This window comes from Pristiophorus japonicus, chromosome 23, assembly GCF_044704955.1.
Source record: "Pristiophorus japonicus isolate sPriJap1 chromosome 23, sPriJap1.hap1, whole genome shotgun sequence".
Lineage (NCBI taxonomy): Eukaryota > Metazoa > Chordata > Chondrichthyes > Pristiophoridae > Pristiophorus > Pristiophorus japonicus.
This window is the reverse complement of record NC_091999.1, coordinates 38,192,767-38,218,806: the sequence shown is the minus strand read 5'-3', so window position 1 is coordinate 38,218,806 and position 26,040 is coordinate 38,192,767. Positions and strand designations below refer to the sequence as shown.

At 44.7% G+C, this 26,040-nt stretch overlaps 1 gene segment (V, D, J or C); it reads left to right on the top strand.

Moving 5' to 3' along the window:
- The first annotated feature begins 334 nt into the window (after positions 1 to 334).
- Positions 335 to 23,165, top strand: LOC139235490 (Ig heavy chain C region-like). The segment is given in 5 exon segments: positions 335 to 530; positions 19,320 to 19,644; positions 21,386 to 21,512; positions 21,604 to 21,901; positions 22,783 to 23,165. Coding segments are annotated over 5 exon segments (1,329 nt in total).
- The last annotated feature ends 2,875 nt before the right edge of the window (positions 23,166 to 26,040 follow it).

Sequence of the window (26,040 nt, the reverse complement as noted above, 5' to 3'; positions counted from 1 at the left end):
ACCTGTCCCACTGTGGTATATAAAGGGAGGTCTCAGGCAAGTGCAGCACTGGAGAGCTGGAATTAAAGGTGCAGGTCCTGAGTGACCTTGACTTCAGCCTGTGTCTCGTGTAAGTCAGTACATTAGAGTCAGGACTTAACAGTGGCGATGAGTTACAGGATCACAGAATCCACAGAATGGCTACCAACAGCTCAAATGAGAAATACAATGCTGGAGACAATTGGGATGACTTTATAGAAAGGCTCCAGCAAAGCTTTGTGACCAAAGACTGGTTGGGCGACGATAAGGCATACAAGAGAAGAGCCCATCTCTTGACCAGCTGTGGCTCGAAAACATGCGCTTTAATAAAAGACCTGCACCCGAGAAACCGGCAAGCAAGTCGTTTGAGGAGTTGAGCACACTGGTGAGAGACCATCTGAAGCCAGCGAGCAGCCTACACATGGCCAGACATAGGTTCTACAAATACAGACGCTGTGTGCGCCAAAGAATACCCGACTTTGTGGCGGAACTTCAGAGGCTGGCTAATTCATGTGAGTTCCCCGATAAACTAAGGAGAGAAGTACTGAGAGACTTATTTATTGAAGGAATAGGCCACGCAGGCATATTCCAAAAGTTTATAGAGACTAATAACTTGACTCTAGAGGCAGCAGCACTGGTCGCACAGACGTTCTTGGCAGGCGAAGAAGAAAGGAGGCTGATCTATAATTCAGGTACGACAACCAATGAGGCATCAGAACAAGGGGTTCAAATTGTGAAACAAATCGCTACCCCCACATACAGACAAAGGCAGGAGAGCAGGCTTTCAACAGCAGACAGTGGCGCCAGAAGCCATCAAAATCAAGGGCCACATGAACGGCCAATCACACCTCATCAACCCACAATGCGAGCAATCAACAACAGATTGAGAGAAGCTCAAGGGAGATCAGCCAGATGCAGCTCATCCTTCAGAAACAATGGAAACGGTCTGTGTTGGAGATGTGGGGGCAGGCACTCAACCAGGGGGTGTCGATTTCAGCATGCCGTTTGCAGAAACTGCAACTACACAGGGCATCTGTCTCGCATGTGCAGAAAAACAGCAGCTCGGCTTGTATACGAATCGGAAAGGTCGGAAAGCGGACCAGAAAACGGTTGGAACAGTGCACGGGACGCCGAGGTACGGGGGGTTAACATGATCAACGTCCACTGTTCTTACACCAAGACGCCTCCAATTATGATGAGGGTTCTACTCAACGGGATACCCATCAACATGGAACTGGACACGGGGGCCAGTCAATCCCTCATAAGCGTTCAACAATTTGAACAGCTGTGGCTGCACAAAAGTAACAGACCAAAACTCACAAAGATCGACACCAAACTAAGGACCTATACTAAAGAAATCGTCCCAGTCCTTGGCAGCGCCAGGCTCTCAGTCACACACAAAGGGATGGTGCACCAACTTTCCCTGTGGATTGTCCCCGGGGATCTCCCAGACCTGTTGGGGAGAAGTTGGCTAGCAGAACTTAATTGAAAATGGGATGATGTTCACGCCATGTCGTCAGAGGAATGGACCTCCTGCTCAACAGTTCTAAGCCGTTTTGAACATCTCTTTCAGCCAGGTGTGGGCACCTTCAAAGGGGCTAAAGTTAGATTCTACATCACACAGAATGCCAGACCGGTCCATCACAAGGCTAGAGCTGTGCCTTATGTGATGAGGGAAAAGATTGAAAAAGAACTGGACCGGCTTCTGCGGGAAGGCATAATTTCTCCCGTGGAATTCAGTGACTGGGCAAGCCCCATCATCCCCATCATGAAGCCTGATGGATCCGTGCGAATCTGTGGGGATTACAAGTCTGCCATAAACAGAGTCTCCCTACAGGACCAATACCCGCTGCCCAGAGCCGAGGACCTATTTGCCACGTTGGCTGGAGGAAAACTTTTTTCGAAACTTGACCTCACATCTGCTTATATGACGCAAGAACTGACGGAAGAGTCTAAGCTACTCACCACCATCAACACACATCGAGGCCTTTTTGTGTGCAATCGATGCTCCTTCGACATCAGGTCGGCAGCTGCTATATTCCAGTGCAACATGGAAAGTCTGCTCAAGTCCATCCCGGGGATGGTTGTGTTTCAAGATTACATACTCATCACGACCAGGGACACCTACCCTCACCTCCGCAATTTTGAGGAAGTACTAACTCGATTGGATCGGGTAGGCCTAAGAGTTAAGAAATCCAAGTGTCTGTTTTTCACGCCTGAGGTTGAATTTTTGGGCAGAAGGATTGCCGCTGATGGAATCTGCCCAACCGAATCCAAAACCGAAGCGATTCGCCTGGCACCCAGGCCCCGGAATGTCTCGAAACTGCGTGCCTTTCTCGGGCTACTCAATTACTTTGGGAACTTTATGCAGAAATTGAGCACGCTGCTGGAGCCTCTCCATGTGCAACTCAGAAAGGGGTGCAATTGGTTTTGCGGAGACGCCCAAGACGCTTCAATAAGGCACGCAACTGTCTATGTTCCAAGAGTGTTTTAGCCTTTTTTGACACATGTAAAAAGTTAGTCCTTACGTGTGATGCATCAGCATATGTGATCGGGTGCGTTTTACAGCATGTCAATGATGTGGGTAAATTGCAGCGCGCTGCTTATGCCTCCAGGTCATTTTCGCGGGCGGAGCGCACGTACGGTATGGTTGAGAAGGAGGCGCCCGCGTACATGTACGGTGTCAAAAAGATGCACCAATACCTTTCCGAGGCAAAGTTTGCATTAGAAACTGACCACAAACCTCTCACGTCCCTACTATCCGAGTGCAAGGCGATCAACGGCAACACCTCGGGGCGCATTCAGTGGCTTACGACTACACGATAAGGCACAGACCAGGCACAGACAACTGTGCCGACATGGTTAGCAGGCTACCCCGGCGACCACAGAAGGGTACGACAAACAGGACTGTGAGATGGTCATGTCAATCAATGCCTTTGAATCCACAGGTTCGCCCATTACGGCTCGCCAAATCAGAGCCTGCATGACCAGCGACCCCACGTTATCTCTAGTTAAAAGATGCATTTTAACCGATGACTGGGCAGAGGCTCACGATGCCTGCCCCGAGGTGGTCAAACACTTCCGTAGGCGCATGCATGAACTCTCACTAGAGGCAGACTGCCTGATGTGGAGCAGCCGAGTAGTTATGCCTTTATGAGGCAGGGAGGCGTTTGTCCAGGAGCTCCATCGCGAGCACCCGGGGATCGTCCTTATGAAGGCCAAAGCCAGATCTCATGTCTGGTGGCCTGGCATTGATGCGGACTTGGAGCTCTGCATCCGTCGGTGCTCCATTTGTGCCCAACTTAGTAATGCTCCCAGGAAGGCCCCCCTAAGCCCCTGGCCCACCAAACTGTGGTCGCGGGTACATGTAGAGTATACAGGCCCATTCATGGGCAAAATGTTCCTTGCAGTCGTTGATACATTTTCAAAATGGATCGAGTGCACCATTTTAAAATCGAGCACCACCTCCACCACTGTGGAGAGCCTTAGAACCATGTTTGCAATGCACGGCATTCCTGATATATTGGTCAGTGATAATGGTTCGTGCTTCACTAGCGCAGAATTTCACAATTTTATAGTTGACCACGGTATAAATCACGTTACGACGGCACCTTTCACGACGGCACCTTTCAAGCCGGCCTCCAATGGCCAGGCAGAGCGTGCAGTGCAGATCATTAAACAAGGCATGCTCATAATCCAAGTTCCCACGCTGTAGAGCCGCCTGTCACAACTGCTGCTGGCATACAGATCTTGTCCGCATTCGTTGACTGGGGTTCCCCCCATGCAACTATTGATGAAACGAACCTTAAAGAGCTCCCAGACATGCATGAAATTATTGAGGCTATGCGGCAAAAGGTAACTGAGTACCATGACCGAAATTCGAAGGGGAGGTGGAATGAAATAGGGGACAAAGTGTTTGTGCTAAACTATGGCCGGGGTCCCAAATGGCTTGCAGGGACATAGAAACATAGAAAATAGGTGCAGGAGTGGGCCATTCGGCCCTTCTAGCCTGCACCGCCATTCAATGAGTTCATGGCTGAACATGCAACTTCAGTACCCCATTCCTGCTTGCTCACCATACCCCTTGATTCCCCTAGTAGTAAGGACTTCGTCCAACTCCTTTTTGAATATAATTAGTGAATTGGCCTCAACAACTTTCTGTGGTAGAGAATTCCACTGGTTCACCACTATCTGGGTGAAGAAATTCCTCCTCATCTCGGTCCTAAATGGCTTCCCCCTTATCCTTAGACTGTGTCCCCTGGTTATGGATTTCCCCAACATTAGAAACATTCTTCCTGCATCTAACCTGTCTAACCCCGTCAGAATTTTAAACGTTTCTATGATGTCCCCTATCATTCTTCTGAACTCCAGTGAATACAAGCCCAGTTGATCCAATCTTTCTTGATAGGTCAGTCCCTCCATCCCGGGAATCAGTCTGGTGAACCTTTGCTGCACTCCCTCTATAGCAAGAATGTCCTTCCTCAGGTTAGGAGACCAAAACTGTACACAATGCTCCAGGTGTGGCCTCACCAAGACCCTGTACAATTGTAGCAACACCTCCCTGCCCCTGTACTCAAATCCCCTCGCTATAAAGGCCAACATGCCATTTGCTTTCTTAACCGCCTGCTGTACCTGCATGCCAACCTTCAATGACTGATGTACCATGACACTCAGGTCTCTTTGCACCTCCCCTTTTCCTAATCTGTCACTATTCAGATAATAGTCTGTCTCTCTGTTTTTACCACCAAAGTGGATAACCTCACATTTATCCACATTATACTTCATCTGCCATGCATTTGCCCACTCACCTAACCTATCCAAGTCGCTCTGCAGCCTCATAGCATCCTCCTCGCAGCTCACACTGCCACCCAACTTAGTGTCATCCGCAAATTTGGAGATACGACATTTAATCCCCTCGTCTAAATCATTAATGTACAGTGTAAACAGCTGGGACCCCAGCACAGAACCTTGCGGTACCCCACTAGTCACTGCCTGCCATTCTGAAAAGTCCCCATTTACCCCTACTCTTTGCTTCCTGTCTGACAACCAGATCTCAATCCATGTCAGCACCTTAACAGTAACAGACAAAGAGGGAAACAGGCTACTGGTTGTACAAATGGACAATGGCCAAACCTGGTGGAGGCATGTAGACCAAGTAAAAAGTAGATTCACTGATAACACTGAAGAACCAGAGGCAGACTATCAAATGGAACTCACACCACACCTGGTGGACAGACAGGTGGAACAACCTGAAGAAAGGGCAGTCTCAACAGACAGCCCAGGCGAGATACCATGAATCACACCGAACGAAAAACAGGCACCAAGGCAAACAACTGAACCACAACAAAGCCGCTCCACGAGAGAGCGCAGACCACCCGAGAGACTGAATCTATAAAGGCAATAAGACCTTGGGGGAGGGTGATGCATGTATCTCACATTACTGTGTATAACTATATCTTACCATGCTATACATGACTGTAACTGGATATGACCTGTAACAATAAGCATACCTTACCACCAGGGGTGCACTTGCAGGAGACATTCCATACCTGTCCCACTGAGGTATATAAAGGGAGATCTCAGGCAAGTGCAGCACTGGAGACCTGGAATTAAAGGTGCAGGTCCTGAGTGACCTTGACTTCAGCATGTGTCTTGTGTAAATCAGTACATTAGAGTCAGGACTTAACAGTTAGTAAACTTAAGGAAAGCCCAAAGAAATTCGATAAATATATTAAGAGCAAGAGGATAACTAAAGAAAGGGTAGGGCCTATTAGAGACCATGAAGGTAATCTTTGTGTGGAGGCGGAAGATGTTGTTATGATTCTTAATGAATACTTTGCATCTTGTTTTCACAAAGGAAAGAGGCAATGCAGATACTGTTATCGAGGAGGAGTTTGAAATTCTGGATGAAATAAACAGTGAGAGAGGATTATTAAGGGGTTTAGCAGCTTTGGAAGTAGAAAATTCCCCAGGCCCAGATGAAATGCATCCCAGGCTGTTGAGTGAAGTAAAAGAGGAAATAGCAGATCCCTTGACCATCATTTTCCAGTCCTATTTGGATTTGGGCATGGTGCCAGAGGACTGCTAATGTGGTACCCTTGTTTAAGAAGGGAGAAAGGAATCAGCCGAGTAATTACAGGCCTGTCAGCCTAACCTCAGTGGTGGGAAATTATTTGAAAATTATTGGAGGATAAATCTACATTTAGAAAGGCAAGGACTAATTAGGGACAGTCAGCAGAGATTTGTAAAGGGAAGATCGTGTTTCACTAACCTGATTACCTCCTCACAAAATTCAACCAAGAGGGTCGATGAGGGTACTGCATACAATGTAGTGTATTTGGCCTTTAGCAAAGCTTTTGATAAGATCCCACATGGTAGACCGGTCACGAAGGTTAAAGCCCATGGGATCCAGAGCAAAGTAGCAAGTTGGATCCAAAATTGCCTTTGAGGTAGGAAGCAAAGGCTAATGAATGATGGATGTTTTTTGACTGGAAGGATGTTTCCAGTGGGGTTCTGCAGGGCTCAGTCATGGGTCCCTTGATTTTTGTGGTATATATCAATGATCTAGATTTGAATCGAGGGAGTAAGATTAAGACATTTATAGACATATAGAGAGAGAAAGACATAAAAGAGGTGCAAAATTCCCTAAGTACTGCATTTGAGTGTCAGCCAAGATGATGCACTCAAGTCTCAGGAGAGGGATTTACACACACGACCTTTTGAATGGAGCCACTGAAACAAAGCCGATACCAAAGATCACAACCGTATTATTTTCCACAAGTTTTTTAAAAAGTTCCAGGACATACCAAATTCTTGGTGATGATTTCCATCGACAGTTGCACATACACAGAGACATACAAAAAGATAGACATACACAGACACACACACACATAAAATAACCAAAAATATACACGCATCAACATAGAAACATAGAAACATAGAAATTAGTTGCAGGAGTAGGCCGTTGGCCCTTCGAGCCTGCACCACCATTCAATAAGATCATGGCTGATCATTCAACCTCAGTACCTATATCCTCCTTTCTCTCCATATCCCTTGATCCCTTGAGCCGTAAGGGCCATATCTGACTCCCTCTTCAATATATCTAACGAACTGGCTTCAACAACTTACTGCGGTAGAGAATTCCACAGGTTAACCACTCTCTGAATGAAGCTGTTTCTCCTCATCTTGGTCCTAAATGGCTTACCCCTTATTCTTAGACTGTGACCCCTGGTTCTCGAACTCCCCAGCAACAGAAACATTCTTCCTGCCTCTCACTTGTCCAATCTCGTCAGAATTTTATATGTTTCTATGAGATCCCCTCTCATTCTTCTAAACTCCAGTGGATACCAGCAGAGTTGATCCAGTCTAGCCTCATATGTTAGTCCTGCCCTCCCTGGAATCAAGCTGGCGAACCATCCCTGTGCTCCATCCATAGCAAGGACGTCCTTCCTCAGATTTGGAGACCAAAACTAACGGAATATTTAACGTGTGGCTTCACCAAGGCCCTGTACAACTGCAGGAAGACTTCCCTGCTCCTATATTCAAAGCACCTAGCTATGAAGGGGAACATGCCATTTGCCTTCTTCACCGCCTGTTGCACTTGCATGCCCACTTTCAATGACAGATGTAGCATGACACCCAGATCAAGATATACACAGAGTGCCTTAGACAAATAGACGGATAGACAGGCAGGGTCACTGTCGCTACTTTGGCTGGCCTTTGCGTTTTTCCTTCGAGAATGCTGCCACTGAACCAAAGCCAATGCAAAAGTTCACAAACGTATTATTTTGTCCAAGTCTTTTGAAAAAGTTCCAGGACATACCAAATTCATGGTGATGATTTCCACAGACAGTTGCACATACACAGAGACATATATACAGATAGACAGACACAGAGACACACACACACACATAACCAAAAATATACATGCACCAACGGACAGACACAGATGCCTTAGACATATCGAGGGATAGACAGGCTGAATCACGACTTTGGCTGATTTTTGCATTTTTCTATCCGTATGTATCGTGAATATTGCAGACTAATAGAAATGTGAAAAAAATGTCAGTGTTGAAAGGTGTGGGACGTTATTCCATCTATCTCAGGATCCGTTTTGCCAAAACCTGGTTAAATTGTAAAATGGAATGAAAAATGTTGACAATCGTAGTCGGCAGGATTCTAACCTACGCGCAGAAAACCCAAAGTGTTTCTAGTCCATCGCTTTAACCACTCTGCCACAATTACTGCGTCTCTGGCACATTAAATGTTACTCAGAAAAAACTCAGTCGTCCATCTCTGTGCAGCAGACGGCCACAGAATCCTGAAAAAGTCTCCGTTTGCAAAAAATCTGGAAGAGGCAATCTCCTCTTGCTGTATTTTTACTGTTCTATATTGCTCTGGAACATTTTAATAAAATCTATACCAAGAAACTGAAGTAAAATTCGACATTTTGAAAAAACTACTGCGCCGTCGGGAAATTGAACCCTGTTCTCCCGCATAACTAGCGGGGATAATCACCACTATACGGACGAGGGTATGGGTTGCGTTAGTGCAGTAATCCAGCTGTGAACAGAAGTCGACAGAAACATTGATCGACAGAGAAAAACCGACAAACAGGGATAGACAGACATCGAGAGAGAGAGACAACGCGAGACAGAAAGGGTGAGACTGAAAAGTGAGGCAGACTCAGTGAGAAAAAGACTCAAACACCTACATATACAGAGATATGTGTGTGTGATCTATATATAGAGAGAGGGAAAGAGTGAGAGAAAGACAGTGACAAGTAGAGAGACAGATAGAGAGAGAGCGACAGATAGAGAGAGAGACAGATATAAACAGAAAATGATGGAAATACTCAGCAGGTTAGAGGTAGAAACTACCAGCGACAGGCAAAGAGAGACAGACAGGCAGAAACATAGAGTGACAGAGATGATGGAAAAGAGTGAGACAGTCAGACAGAGAGACTGAGTGAATCCCTTTCGATCAGAACTGGGCACCGTGAGAAAGAGACAGACACATTCAGAACCAGAGACAAACAGGGAAACATGGAGAGACAGACAGTGAGATAGAGACAAAGAGAGACAGAAAGTTTGAGACTGAAAGGGAGGATCAGACTGAATGAGAAAAAGACTCAAACACATACATACACAGAGATGTATTTGCGTGCTCCAAAAAGAGAGGGAGGCAATTAGCGATGGAATGACAGAGAAAAGGACAGGGACAAAGATAGAGAAAAAGAGGGAGACAGATAGAGAGAAAGACAGAAAGAGAGAGAGAGACATAGAGACAAAAACAGAAAATACTCAGTCATCCATCTCTGTGCAACAGACGGCCACAGAGTCCAGAAAAAGTCTCCGTTTGCAAAAGATCTGTAAGAGGCAATCTCCTCTTGCTGTATTTTTACTGTTCTATATTGCTGTGGAACTTTTTAATATGAATCCAAACCAAGAAACAGAAGTAAAATTCGACATTTTGAAAAAGCTGCTTTTCCATCGGGGAATTGAACCTGATTCTCCCGCGTAAAAGGGGGGCATAATCGGCACGAGATGGACGAGGGAACGGGTTGCGTCAGAGCAGTAATCGAGCTGTGAACAGAAGTCGACAGAAACATTGATCGACAGAGACAAACCGATAAACAGGGATAGGCAGACAACGAGAGAGAGACAACGAGAGACAGAAAGGGTGAGACTGAAAAGACAGTCAGAGTCAGCGAGAAAAAGACTCAAACACCTACAGATGCGTGTGTGAAACAGGGAAACAGGGATAGACAGACAGTGAGATAGAGACAAAGAGAGACATAAACTTTGAGTCTGAAAGGGAGGATCAGACTGAATGTGAAAAATACTCAAACACATACATACACAGAGATGTATTTGCGTGCTCCATAAAGAGAGGGTGGCAAATAGCGATGGAATGACAGAGAAAAGGACAGGGACAAAGAGAGAGACAAAGAGGGAGACAAATAGAGAGAAAGACAGAGAGAGAGAGAGGGAGAAGAGTCATAGAGACAAAAACAGAAAATAATGGAAATACTTATCAGGTTAGAGTCAGGGACTAACAGCGACAGGCAAAGACATGGACAGACAGAAATAATGGGACAGAGAGAGACAGTCAGACAGAGAGTCTGAGAAAATCCCTTTGCAACAGAACTAGACACCGTGAGAAAGAGACAGATTGAGAGACAGAGACAAACAGAGAAACAGGGACAGACAGAGTGTGTCAGAGAGAGGCAGACTGAGAGAGACAAAGACTCAAACACACAAACACAAACACAGCTCTCTAAAGAGAGAGAGCGGCAGAGACCGAGCGACACAGATACATTTCACAATTTCATTTCATTATCGGCTCAGAGTGTCATATCGTTACAGAAAATTGGAGATTCAGCATTTGAGAATCGTGTATCACTGAGCAGGATTGGAAAAATCTATGTTTAATTAAGGAATTACCAGGACTGGGGTTCAAACCCACGCGGGTATAAACCCATTAGATCTTAAGTCCAACACATTTACCACTCGGCCATCCTGGGTCCTGATCCTGTCAGTGGTTGGACTCTGCCTCTGTGAGAAATCTGAGCTTCAGCTCCACGCCCACAGCGACACATAGACACATAGGATTTCAGGGAGCATTTATGAACATTTTTCGTCATATTGACACGGGCGCAACTCTCCTATTCTTTTTCGACTAAGGCTCTGGGAACTTTCACATCCACCCGATGGTGCAGATGGAGCTTCAATTTAAAATTTCAGCCGATGGTCAACAGCTTCAACAATGCAACATTCCCCAAGTACTGCATTTGAGTGTCAGCCAAGATGATGTGTTCAAGTCTCAGAAGTGGGACTTACACACACAACCTCCTGATTCAGTCGAGAATGGAGCCACTGAACCAAAACCGATATCAGAGATCACAACTGTATTATTTTCCGCAAGTTTTTTTAAAAGTTCCAGGACGTACTAAATTCATGGTGATGATTTCCACAAAGAGTTGCACGTACACAGAGACATACATACAGATAGACATACACAGACACATACAAACACAATAACCAAAGATATACACGCATCAACATAGAAACATAGAAATTAGGTGCAGGAATATGCCATTCGGCCCTTCGAGCCTGCACCACCATTCAATAAGATCATGGCTCATCATTCAACCTCAGTACCCCATTCCTACTTTCTCTCCATACCCCTTGATCCCTTTAGCCGTAAGGGCCCTTTTGAATATATCTAACGAACTGGCCTCAACGTCATTCTGCGGTGGAAAATTTCACAGGTTAACCACGCTCTGAATGAAAAAGTTTCTCCTCATCTCGGTCCTAAATTGCTTACACCTTATTCTTAGACTGTCATCCTTGGTCTTGAACACCCCAGCAACGAGAACATTCTTCCAGCCTCGAAGCTGTCCAATCTCGTCAGAATTTTATATGTTTCTATGAGATCCCCACTCATTCTTCTAAACTCCAGTGGATACCAGCCCAGTTGATCCAGTCTCTCCTCATATGTCAGCCCTGCCATTCCGGGAATCATGCTGGTGAACCTTCGCTGTGTTCCCTCAATAGCAAGGACGTCCTTCCTCAGATTTGGAGACCAAAACTGAACGCAGTATTTAACGTGTGGCCTCACCAAGGCCCTGTACAATTGCAGTAAGACCTCCCTGCAACTATACTCAAATCCCCTCGCTATGAAGGCGAACATGCCATTTGGCTTTTTTACCGCCTTCTGCACCTGCATACCAACAATCAATGACTGATGTACCATGACACCCAGATCAAGATATACATAGGTTGCCTTAGACAAATAGATGGATAGACAGGCAGCGTCACTGTCGCTACTTTGGCTGGCTTTTGCGTTTTTCAGTCAAGGATGCTGCCACTGAACGAAAGCCAATACCAAAGTTCACAACCGTATTATTTTCCCCAAGTCTTTTTTAAAAGTTCCAGAACATACCAAATTCATGGTGATGATTTCCACAGACAGTTGCACATACACAGAGACATAGATACAGATAGACAGACACAGAGACACACACACACACACATAAACAAAAATATACATGCACCAACGGACATGCACAGATGCCTTATACATATAGAGGGATAGACAGGCTGAATCACTTTCGCTACTTTGGCTGATTTTTGCGTTTTTCTATCTGTATGCATCCTGAATATTGCAGATATTGAGATATTGCATAACAATGAGAAATAGATTTCAGTGTTGAAAGGTGTGGGACGTTCTTCCGCCTATCTTAGGAACGGTTTTGCAAAAACCTGGTTAAATTATAAAATGGAATGAAAAATGCTGAGAATCAGAGCCGGCAGGATTCGTTCCTGCGCGGGGTAAACCCAAAGGATTTCTAGAAAATCGCGTTAACCACTCAGCCACAACTACTGCGTCTCTGGCACTTTAAACGTTACTCAGAAAAAACTCAGTCATCCATCTCTGTGCAGCAGACGGCCACAAAATCCTGAAAAAGTCTCCGTTTGCAAAAAATCTGGAAGAGTCCATCTCCTCTTGCTATATCTTTACTGTTCCATATTGCTCTGAAACTTTTTAATACGAATCTTTTCCAAGAAACAGAAGTAAAATTCGACATTTTGAAAAAGCTGCTTTTTCATTGGGGAATTGAACCCGGTTCTTCAACGTAACAGGCGGGGATACTCACCACTATGCGGACGAGAATACGGGTTGTGGCAAAGCAGTTATCGAGCTGTGAACAGAAGTCGACAGACACTTTGAGAGACAGAGACAAACCGACAAACAGGGAGAGACAGATAGCGAGAGAGAGACAACGAGAGACAGAAAGGGTGAGACTGAAAAGTCAAGCAGACTCTGAGAAAAAGACTCAAACACCTACATATAAAGAGATGTGTGTGTGTGATCAATAAAGAGAGAGAGGGAAAAAGTGAAAGAAAGACAATGATAAAGAGAGTGACAAGGAGAGAGACAGATAGAGAGACAGCGACAGATTGGGAGAGAGGCAAAGATATAAACAGAAAATGATGGAAATACTCAGCAGGTTAGAGACAGGAACTACCAGCGACAGGCAAAGAGAGACAGATAGGCAGAAAAGATAGACAGACAGAGATGATGGGAAAGAGTGAGACAGTCAGACAGAGAGACTGAGAGAATCTCATTCGAACAGAACTGGACACCGTGAGAAAGTGACAGACACATTGAGAACCAGAGACAAACAGGGAAACGAGGAGAGACAGATAGCGAGGTAGAGACAAAGAGAGAAATAAAGTTTGAGACTGAAAGGGAGGATCAGACTGAATGAGAAAAAGACTCAAACACAGACGTGCACAGAGATGTATTTGCATGCTCCATAAAGAGAGGGAGGCAGATAGTTATGGAATGACAGAGAAAAAGAGGGACAAAAAGAGAGACAAAGAGGGCGACAGATCGAGGGAAAGACAGATAGAGAGAGAGAGACATAGAGATAAAAACAGAAAATAATGGAAATACTTATCAGGTTAGAGACAGGGACTAACAGAGACAGGCAAAGACATGGACAGACAGAGATAACGGGACAGAAAGAGACAGTCAGACAGAGAGTCTGAGAGAATCCCATGGCAACAGAACTAGACACCGTGAGAAAGAGACAGATTGAGAGACAGAGACAAACAGAGAAACAGGGACAAACAGAGTGGGTCAGAGAGAGGTAGACAGAGAGAGAGACAAAGACTCAAACACGAAAACACAAACACAGCTCTCTAAAGAGAGAGAGTGACACAGATACATTTCAAAATTTCATTTCTTTTTCGGCTCAGAGTGTCACATAGTTACAGAAAATTGGTGATTCAGCAGATGAAAATCGGGTATCACTGAGCAGGATGGGAAAAATCTCTGTTTAATTAAGGAATTACCAGAAGGCGGGGTTGAACCCACGTGGGTATAAACCCATTACATCTTAAGTCTAACGCCTTTACCCCTCGGCCATCCTGGTCGTGATCATGTCAGTGGTTGGTCTCTACCTCGGTGAGAATCTGGGCTTCAGCTCCACCCCCACAGTGACACACAGACACATTGGATTTCAGGGAGCATTTACGAACATTTTTCGTAATATTGACACGGGTGCAGCTCTCCGATTCTTTTTCGACTAAGGCTCTGGGAACTTTCACATACACCCGAGGGGGCAGATGGAGCTTCAATTTAAAATTTCAGCCGATGGTCAACAGCTTCAACAATGCAACATTCCCCAAATAATGCATTTGACTGTCATCCAAGATGATGTTTTCAAGTCTCAGGAGTGGGACTTACACACACAACCTCCTGCTTCAGTCGAGAATGGAGCCACTGAACCAAAGTTCACAACCGTATTATTTCCCCAAGTTTTTTTAAAAGTTCCAGGACGTACCAAATTCATGGTGATGATTTCCACAGACATTTGCACATACACAGATACATACATACAGATAGACATACACAGATACACGCACACACAATAAGCAAAAATATACACGCATCAACATAGAAACATAGAAATTAGGTGCAGGAATATGACATTCGGCCCTTCGAACCTGCACCACCATTCAATAAGATCATGGCTCATCATTCAACCTCTGTACCCATTTCCTGCTTTCTCTCCATGCCCCTTGATCTCTTTAGCCATAAGGGCCATATCTAACTCCCTTTTGATTATATCTAACGAACTGGCCTCAACGACTTTCTGCGGTAGAAAATTTCACAGGTTAAAAACTCTCTGAGTGAAGAAGTTTCTCCTCATCTCGGTCATAAATGGCTTACCCCTTATTTTTAGAATTTAATCCTTGGTCTCAAACACCCCAGCAACGAGAACATTCTTCCAGTCTCTAAGTTGTCCAATCTCGTCAGAATTTTATATGTTTCTGTGTGATCCCCTCTCATTCTTCTAAACTCCAGTGGATACCAGTCCAGTTGATCCAGTCTCTCCTCAGATGTCAATCCTGCCATCCCGGGAATCATGCTGGTGAACCTTCGCTGTAATCCCTCAATAGCAAGTACGTCCTTTCTCAGATTCGGGGACCAAAACTGAACACAACATTCCAGGTATGGCCTCACCAAGGCCCTGTACAACTGCAGTAAGACATCCCTGCTCCTATACTCAAATCACCCAGCTATGAAGGCGAACATGCCATATATAGAGATAGAGAGACACAGAGACACACACACACATAACCAAAAATTTGCACGCACCAACGGGCATGCACAGATGCCTTAGACATCTCGAGGGATATACAGGCTGAATCACTGTCGCAACTTTGACTGATGTTTGCGATTTTTGAAACGGATGTATCGTGAATATTGCAGATTAATAAAAATGAGAATAAACTGTCAGTGTTGAAAGGTGTGGGACGTTATTCCATTTATCTCAGGATCAGTTTGCCAGAGAACCGGTTAAATTGTGAAATAGAATGAAAAATGCTGAGAATCGTTGTTGGCAGGATTCGAACCTGGCGGGATAACCCAATGGATTTCTCTTCCGTCGCGTTAACCACTCGGCCACGAGTACTGTGTCTTTCATGGACAGACAGAGTGAGTCAGACTGAGAGAGACAAAGACTCAAACATCCCAACGCATGCACAGTTCTCTGAAGAGAGAGAGGCAGAGACCGAGCGACACAAATGCATTTCATAATTTAATTTTATTATCGGTTCAGAGTGTCACATTGTTACAGAAAATTGCTGATTCAACCGATGAAAATTCGGTTTTATTGATCAGAATGGGAGGAAATCCGTGTCAAATTGAAGAGATACCAGGAGTAGGGCACGAACCCACGCGGGAAAAGCCCCATTCAATTTTAAGGACAACGCCTTAACCACTCGGCTACCCTAGTCCTGTGCAAACCTTGTGAGTACAAGGTAGAGATTCATAGAAACATAGAAACATAGAAACAAAGAAAATAGGTGCAGGAGCAGGCCATTCAGCCCTTCTAGCCTGCACCACCATTCAATGAGTTCATGGCTGAACATGAAACTTCAGTACCCCCTTCCTGCATTCTCATCATAACCCTTGATCCCCCGAGTAGTAAGGACTTCATCTAACTCCCTTTTGTATATATTTAGTGAATTGGCCTCAACTACTTTCTGTGGTTGAGAATTCCACAGGTTCACCACTCTCTGGGTGAAGAAGTTTCTCCTCATCTCGATCCTAAATGGCTTACCCCTTATCCTCAGACTGTGACCCCTGGTTCTGGACTTCCCCAACATTTGGAACATTCTTTCTGCATCTAACCTGTCTAAACCCGTCAGAATTTTAAACGTTTCCATGAGGTCCCCTCTCATTCTTCTGAACTCCAGTGAATACAAGCCCAGTTGATCCAGTCTTTCTTGATAGGTCAATCCCGCCATCCCGGGAATCAGTCTGGTGAATCTTCGCTGCACTCCCTCAATAGCAAGAATGTCCTTGCTCAAGTTAGGAGACCAAAACTGTACACAATACTCCAGGTGTGGCCTCACCAAGGCCCTGTACAACTGTAGCAACACCTCCCTGCCCCTGTATTAAAATCCCCTCGCTACAAAGGCCAACATGCCATTTGCTTTCTTAACCGCCTGCTGTACCTGCATGCTAACCTTCAATGACTGATGTACCATGACACCCAGGTCTCGTTGCACCTTCCTTTTCCTAATCTGTCACCATTCAGATAATAGTCTGTCTCTCTGTTTTTACCACCAAAGTGGATAACCTCACATTTACCCACATTATACTTCATCTGCCATGCATTTGCCCACTCACCTAACCTATCCAAGTCACTCTGCAGCCTCATAGCATCCTCCTCGCAGCTCACACTGCCACCCAACTTAGTGTCATCCACAAATTTGGAGATACTGCATTTAATCCCCTCGTCTAAATCATTAATGTACAATGTAAACAACACTCAGAAAAAACTCAGTCATCCATCTCTGTGCAGCAGACGGCCAAAGAATCGTGAAAAAGTCTCCGTTTGCTAAAAATCTGGAAGAGGCTCTATCTTCTACATGTACCTTTACAGTTCTTTCTTGCTCTGGAACTTTTTAATATGAATCTCTACCAAGAAACAGAAGTAAAATTCTATATTTTGAAACAACTGCCTCTCCGTCGGGGAATTGAACGCCGGTCTCTCGCGTGACAGGCGGGGTTACTCACCACTATACTAACGAGGAACTGTCGAGTGCCAGTTTTGTCAGAGCAGGAATCGAGCCAGTGTGAACAGAATTGGACACCATGAGAAGTCGACAGACACATTGAGAGACAGAGACAAACCGACAAACAGGGAGAGACGGACAGCGAGATAGAGACAACGAGAGACAGAAAGTGTGAGACTGAGAAGGAGAGGCAGACTGAGTGAGAAAAAGACTCAAACATATACATATACAGAGATGTGTGTGTGTGATCTATTAAGAGAGAGAGGGAAAGAATGAGAGAAAGACAATGATAAAGACAGTGACAAGGAGAGAGACAGATTGAGAGAGAGCGATAGAGACTAAAACAGAAAATGATGGAAATACTTCTCAGCTTACAGGCAGGGACTAACAGAGACAGGCAAAGACATGGACAGACCGAAATGATGGGAAAGAGAGAGCCAGTCAGGCAAAGAGTCTGAGAGAATCCCATTGGAACAGACGTGGCACCGTGAGAAAGAGACAGATTGAGAGACAGAGATAAACAGAGAAACAGGGACAGACAGAGAGAGACAAAGACTCAAACATATGCACAACACTCTGAAGAGAGAGAGAGAGGCAGAGACCGAGCGACACAGATACATTTCACAATTTCATTTCATTATCGGTTCAGAGTGTCACATTGTTACAGAAATTTGCTGATTCAACCGATGAAAATCCGGTCTCACTGATCAGAATGGGAGGAAATCCGTGTTAAATTAAAGAGATACCAGGAGTTGGGTACGAACCCACGCGGGAAAAACCCATTGAATTTTAAGGCCAACGCCTCAACCATTCGGCTATCCTGGTCCTGTGAGAGTCTGGATTCTGTCTCGTTGAGAATCTGGGCTTCAACCCCAACCCCACATACAAACGCATACAATTCGGCTTTCAGTGAGCATTTCCGAACATTTTTAGTAATATTGACACGGGTGCAATATCCAGATATTTTTGTTTTTGTATCCCCTCAAAACAATACTATTTAGATGATACTGCCTCTCCATGTTCCACCCAAAGTGCACCGCTTCTCAATTATCCGCATTAAATTGCACCTGCCATGTCCCTGCCCATTTCACTCGTCTCTCTGATTCCTCTTCAAGTCTGTTACTATCATGCTCACTATTGGCTACGTAGCCATGTTTTGCTTCATCTTCGGACTTCAAGATGGATTCTCTATAACCAAGTCCAGGTCATTGTTATATAACAAGTACTACAATGGGAATTGAAATGGGCCGTTTTAAGGAGAAACTTCCAATTAACCGGATTTTGGAATGGTATTTAATTCGAATTATTTATTGAGTGGGAGGAAGGAGGAAACTCAAGAAACGTCCATTCAATAGAATGGAATAGAGCCCAGATCACAGTGCGCTGAGTAGGGAGAAACTGCTTCCGCTGTTTGGCGATGGACTACTAACCAAAAATCACCAGCTTTTCCTGAAAGAAAGATAAAATCATCAGCCTTTCCTGGAAGAACGAAAAAGAGCCGGTTAACCATCACCGAGTCAGAGGTGTGCAGCAGCACAATCTACTGCGAGGTTTGACGTGGTGTGTCGTTCTAGGCCATCACAATGCTAGGTTAGTGATGTGGGATACAGGGCAAACTGTGATAAGATGAGAAGGTATGTTCAACTTGGACAGAAATTTGGTTAGACGACACTTAGAGTGCTGTGTACAGTTCTGGTCTCCATATTACACTTGGAATGCTGTGTACAGTTCTGTTCTCCATATCACACTTAGAGTACTGTGTATAGTTCTGGTCTCCCTATCGCACTTATAATACTGTGCACCGTTCTGGTCTCCCATATCACAATTAAAATACTGTGTATAGTTCTGGTCTCCCTATCATACTTAAAATATTATGCACAGTTATGGTTTCCATATCACATTTAGAATACTGTCCACAGTTCAGGTCTCCATATCATACTAAGAATATTGTTTACAGTTTTGGTCTCCTAATCACTCTTGGAATACCGTGTAACGTTCTGGTCTCCAGATCATACTAAGAATATTATGCACAGTTCCGGTCTTCAGATCACACTGAGAAGACTATGCACAGTTCTGCTCTCTGTAAATGCCAGGTTAGTGTTAGTCTGACAGCGAAGAACCTGTTAAAATATAAGGACACTTTGCATTTCTTAATGATTGATTTTGCAAGCATTGTCAATAATTTGTCTTCTCTTGAAGATCCTGAACGCGACATCATCCCTCCAACTGTTCTCCTCACGCTGAGTTCTACTGAACAAATCACCAGCAGCAGATATGCAAGCGCCGTGTGTTCAATCATCGATTTCCGGCCAAAGTCACTGACCGTGAATTGGCTGGAGAGTGGACAACTCCTAGATTCGGGCTCCGTCACCTCTCCCGTATTTGAGGTGAACGGGAACTTCTCGGCGGCCAGTCGGCTGACAGTCCCCGCCGAGGAATGGTTCACCGGCTCGGTCTACACCTGCCAGGTCACTCATGAAGGGGTCACGCAAAGCCGTAACTTCATCAGATCTCCGGGTAAGAGGTACAATCCCAGGAGGTTACAGACCATTCTGAGCGTTGATCTCAGTCAGGACTTTTATTGAAATTAGTAAAAAGCACCGAACTGTTCCTAATTTCCAATCATGCAGTTTGTGTATTATTGTGATTACAAACTTGCCTAGAAACAGCGCCTTTAGCTACCTTAGTCTGAACCAAATCGCTTGCCAGCCAATGAATTAATTTGTGAAATGTGATCACAGTTGTAATGTACAACGTGCAGCAATCATTTAGTGCACAGCAATCTCCCACAAACAGCAGTGTGATAATGACCAGATTATATTTTGCTTAGTGGTGTTTTTTGAGCTATAAATATTCCCAGGCCACCAGGGAGAACTCCTCGGCTTTTCATTGAAATAATTCCAGGGGAACGTTTACGTCCACCTGAGGCCAGACGGATCCTCGGTTTAACACGTGATCCGAAAGACGGCACCTCCGATAGTGCACCACGCCCCCAGTACTGCACTGGGAATCTCAGCTTACATTTTGTGATCAAGTATCTGGAGTGGGACTTCAACCCACGATCTTCTGGTTCAGGATTCCTCATTGTTCAGGATTTAATAAACTCGCCAACGAAGCTTTCCCCCTGCTCTGATTTCAGGCAGTGAGTAACGTGCCCTTATTCTCAGGTTTATCCTGAGTTGGCTGATCATATACGGAGTGGCAGTCGGAGTCTGGAACCCTTTACTGCTAACTGTCCTGGAACCCACTGTTGGAATGGGCATCTACCCTATTCAGAGCGCTGAGTCCAATTCTGGGCTCCGCACCTCAGGAAGGATATACTGGTCATGGAGGCGATAAAGTTCAGGTTTACCCGAATTATACCGGGACTAATAAAATAAAATGATGAGGAGACGAGTAGAAAATATTAAGAGGTGATACAATTGAGGTGTTCAAGTAGATAAATACAATTAATCAAGTAGATGTAGAACAATTATTTCCTTTGTTGGAAAAGTCCAGTACAAATAGCAGAATCTTAAAGTTAGAGCTGGATCGTGCAGAAGTGATGTCAGGAAGGATTTCTTCACAGAAAGTCTGGATTTCCCTCCCCAAAAGCTGCTGAAGCTTGGTTTCAATTGAAAAGTTGAAAAGTGAGATTGATAGATTTTTGTTAGGCAAGATTATCAAGGGTTACAGAACCAAGGCGTGAAGATGGTGTTGAGTGTAGATCAGCCCTGATATAACTGGATTGCGGGAGAGGATAGATGGGATGAATGGCCTCCTCCTGTTCCTATGTTGCTATTAATGCCCTGAGGTCATATTTAACTCTGACTCTCTCTCACCAGACATGATAAATGTTCAGTAATGACAGAAATTAACAAACTACCTCACATCATTAAAAATGATGCCCCACCACAAAAGACCCTTTGGAACTCCATTCTCCGGACCTTGCACCTCTCCTCTGACGGGGGCTGTGACTGGTTCCTGCACATTTTCACCGCAATAAAGATCACAGCAAGTGACCAGAAACTTAGCTTTGTTTCCTGTTGTCCCATAAATCCTGAAATTAAATTGACACTTGTTTCGAACGAGAGTAATGCTGGTGTAGACCTCTTGACCTTCGGGCTATTTGGGCTTCACTATTACAACCAGCGGAGATGCGTTTGGATGCAAGGATCTATAGATGGGTATAAAGGAGCAAGGGATTTCAGGAAGAGCGCTATTCAGTGCCTAACACAATTGCACCACAATGTATTCCCGTTTTACGCTGGTTATTTGCTTCACAGCCAATTACAGGTGACTCTGGCAGCAAATACACAGGAAATGTTACAGATCTCCCCGAATCGTTGCCAATTCATTGTCCTTCCAATAACGTCGGTGTTAAAGCAACAGCGAGAGGTTGCTATCTCAAAAGTGATTTAGCCCCCTTGAACGAGTTAAGGCTAAATATTGTGTCCTGATTCTGAAGATGCAGCTTTTCCTGACTTTCATTCCTGTTTTGCAGTGGATGTCCCATGCAGCGATTCAAAAATCACAGTCACTGGCACAGGACTTACGGGAGGCGACGGTGACCTTAACCTGCGTCGTGTCTGACGCTCCTTATGGGCTCACCGTTACCTGGACCAGAGAAAAGGAGGCTTTGAAATCAGAGATTGCCGTCCAACCCGGTGAGGATCCCAACATAGTGATCAGCAACTTAAACATCTCGACACAAGACTCGCTGAGTGGGGATAAGTTCTACTGCGTGGTGAGCCAGCAGGATATGCCGACTCCTATCAGAGATTCTATCCACAAGGAAAAGGGTGAGCGGGGAGACTGTTGCAATAAGTCAGACACTGTGAATATTTCCGGTGCATGTTCAAGGGCCAATTCATTACATAAAGTGCTTAATGGCTACTCTGATCATTCAGTTTGGTAATCCCACTCTTTGACCTGAGGTTATGTATTTTAGGGGAAACTGGATAAGTCCATGAGCGATAAAGGAATAGAAGGGTATGTTATTAGCGTTAGATGAACTGAGTCAGGTTGAGGCTTGTATGGAGCATAAACACAGGCATAGACCGGTTGGCCAAATCGCCTTGATCTGTGCAGTAAATTCAAGTCTAACCCTTCAAGATTTCAGAGAGAAAGATTATGTTCACTCTGCTGCGGGATGGTAAACCAGAGAGGCCCCAGAGGGGAAATAATAAAGCGTTAAATGTCAACGAAGAGCATATTTCTCTGACGTGTAACTACGGGACATTGGCGAATTTAAACGGAGAAGGCGAGTTGGTGGTGGTGGTCTCACAGGCCACCCGGGAGAAGAGGAGGATTGAAATCCGAGTGAGAAGCTCTCGGATCGCGGGGGGTGGGTTAGGCAGGGACCCTGGATCCAGGAGGGAGGTGTAAGGGCAATAACCACCTGGGTGCAGCTGTAACTGCTGGGATTTACACAGTATGTCTAGCCGGACCAGCTACAGTTAAAAACCGAATAGAGGTTAAAATAGAGGATTCCAGCCTCCTATAAATATATTATTCAAATAAAATATTGCAACCAGGAGTGGTCGGGTTGATGTCGGGATTCCGATTTTTACCAATTTAATCACCCTCACAACCTCAATACGCCTGTTTTATTAGATTAAAACTCCCACCATTTTCTCTGGAACTGTCCAGTTCATTGGCCTTTATTGTAACTGTTCTACAGCGAAAGATCCATGGGAAGCAGCCGTTTCTGTCCTCCTGCCCTCGGCAGAAGAAGTCTCTGCTCAGAGGTTGGTCAGCCTCACCTGCTTAGTGAGAGGTTTCTCCCCCCGAGAGATCTTCGTCAAATGGACCGTCAAGGACAAGCCGGTCAACTACAAGAACACTGAGGTGATGGCGGAGAATGGCAGCAGATCATTCTTTGTGTACAGCCTGCTATCCATTGCAGCCAACGAGTGGGCCAGCGGCGCCTCTTACTCCTGTGTGGTTGGACATGAAGCGATCTCCTTGAAGATCACCAACAGAACCGTCAATAAATCCAGAGGTAAACCCAGTTTTGTGAATATTTCCCTTGTTCTGATGGACAACATCAATTCTTATCAATGAAAATCTCTCGATTGCCTTTCAGTTCTTAAATAAAAAACAATAAAGGCCTTTTCTTCCAATCGTGAGTTACACACACAGCCGCTCAATTAATATTGTTTCCTATTTTAGCCAAGCGGCGGGCTGTTAATCTGAAGCAGAATATTTGTCGGACTTGTGGCCAAAGCTGGTACATTCAGCGCTCTCAGCTCATATATAGGTTGGAGACAAAGAGAAGCTCTTTAATGACAGGATACCTCAAAGTCATTTCAGCAACTTTCGTCCCACTGGGAGAATCTGCATAGTTCTATTTCCCGATAAACAAATGCTGTACATTTATATCTCGGTGCCCTTGTTTCTCGTGTTGTCCATCCCTTCAGATTTGGGGCCAGTTTTATTTGGCAGCATCGCACACTCTGGGATCTGAAATGAGGTCCACACACGAACACGAACTGTATCTCCCATCGCCCCACCAGAGAGAGGTGAAATCGCAATTGTTATACCCCTGTACCTCCCACTACCCCACCAGAGAGGTGAAAGGGCAATTCTGAACCAACTGTACCTCCCACTGCACTACCAGAGAGAGATGAAAGGGCAATTATTCACCCACTGTAACGCCATTGCCGTACCAAAGAGTGGTGAAATGGCAATTCTGAACCCACTGTACTTCCCACTGCCCCACCAGAGTGAGGGGAAACGGCAATTGTTAATCCACTGTAACCTCACTCCGTCTCTGCAAGATTCTACAAGTTCCCTGGCAGGACAGACGCGCCAACATTAGCGTCCTTGTCCAGGCCAACATCCCAGCAGCGAAGCACTGACCACACTTGATCAGCTGCTCTGGGCCGGCCACATTGTCTGCACACCAGACACTAGACTCCCAAAGCAAGCGCTCTACTCGGAACTCGTCCATGGCAAATGAGCCAAAGGTGGGCAGGGGAAACGTTACAAGCGACCTCAAAGCCTCCTGATAAAGTGCGACATACCCACTGACACTTGAGAGTCCCTGGCCAAAGACCGCCCTAAATGGAGGAAGTACATCCGGGAGGACGCTGAGCCCCTCGTCTCTCGTCGCCAAGAGCATTCAGACATCAAGCGCAGGCAGTGGAAGGAACGTGCGGCAAACCTGTAAAATCTTCCCCTTCCCGCAACCACGGTCTTTCCCACCTGTGACAGAGACTGTGGTTCCCTATTGGACTGAACAGCCACCTAACAAATCATGCTAAGAGTGGAAGTAGTCTTCCTTGATTGCGAGGGACTGCCTATGATGATGTAAACCCTCTTCCCCACCAGAGAGAGGGGAAAGGGCAATTGTTAACTTACTGTCCCGCCCACTACCCCAGCATAGTGAGGGGAATCTGCAATTGTTAACCCAATGTATCCGACTTCCGCACAAGCGAGAGGGCAAAGGGCAATTGTTAACTCATTGTACCCCTCAATGCCACCAGAGAGAGATGCTCATCGATTGAGTTGTTGTATTCCGTCGGCTGATGTCACATTGTGTCTCACACTGAACACATTTACACAGAGCGAGGAAGAATGCGTGTAAACGTTAGTAGTGTATGTTTTTGTGGAAGTTCACACTTACACATAAACACAACACGGACTTACACATAAACACACAGCGACTTACACATAAACACACACATTGACACACTGACACAAGATATTACGCATACCCAGAATATAATACACACTGTCATTGTCAGAACCACAGCACCATTAATATGACAGCAAAAATAAACACACCCTTTAATAAAACAGAAGCACGAACACACACACACACACACACAAACACACACACTTAAACTCGCATAAACACATATTCAACACAAACTAACTAACGGATAACACACACACACATTTACATGCGAACATACACAGTTACACATAAATGCACACATTCTTACCCATAAACATACACAACACTTACACATATCCATACACAAACACATTAAAACACATACATGAACGTACTTACAAAGAACACACATATTTAAGCATAACCACAAAAAATTGCATATATACACACAAAGGCTTACATGTAAACATACACAAACTTACAAAAAATCACAAACACTTACACATAAATATACATATATGGAATGACACATTAAAACATTCAAACTTACATATCAATACACATCAACACACAAACACAGACAACACCAAAAGAAGAGATCGTCATACACACATACACAAACACTAAAGTGCAAAAAATACGTCAGGTAACAGACGAACATAGAATTAAAATAAATTCTTTGAACAGACAGTCTGCAACGATTGTATTAAATAAATCATTTCTGATACCATAATATCTTACATTCCTATATTCTGGTCCTGCACACAAACTGAATCAAAGTTCTTAGTTGGAAACTCATGCAAATTAATTATGTTCAGAACCTTGACTACCACAAATTAATCCAGATTATAACTCACATCTGATGTCTTACCCTGTCCCTTTGACAGCCTCCGAATAATTAGCTATCTGAAGCTATTGTTAAATTAATCGATATCATTCAGTATAGTTCCCTCGATATTACATCATACTATTCCCGAATGGTAAATCCTATGGAATTGATGCAAAATCAATTAGCCTGTAACATTGAAGGAAAACTGTCATATTTTCCAAAACCGACTATAGAAGGATCATAAAGAAGGAACGACTGTGGAATTAGGAACACAGATAGATTAGTGAGCGTGATTAACTTAACACAGGGCATACATTGAACATTAAAATAGAGAACAAACTAACACCTTAAAGAAAGAAAATAGAATACGTAATAATAAGATGAGATCTTGGATTAACAAACGATCTGAATATATTTCCTTCCCTACATCCCGTAGATTCCTCAGACCACATCTGGAGTGAAGAGTGTGAGGACGAGAGCAGCAACAT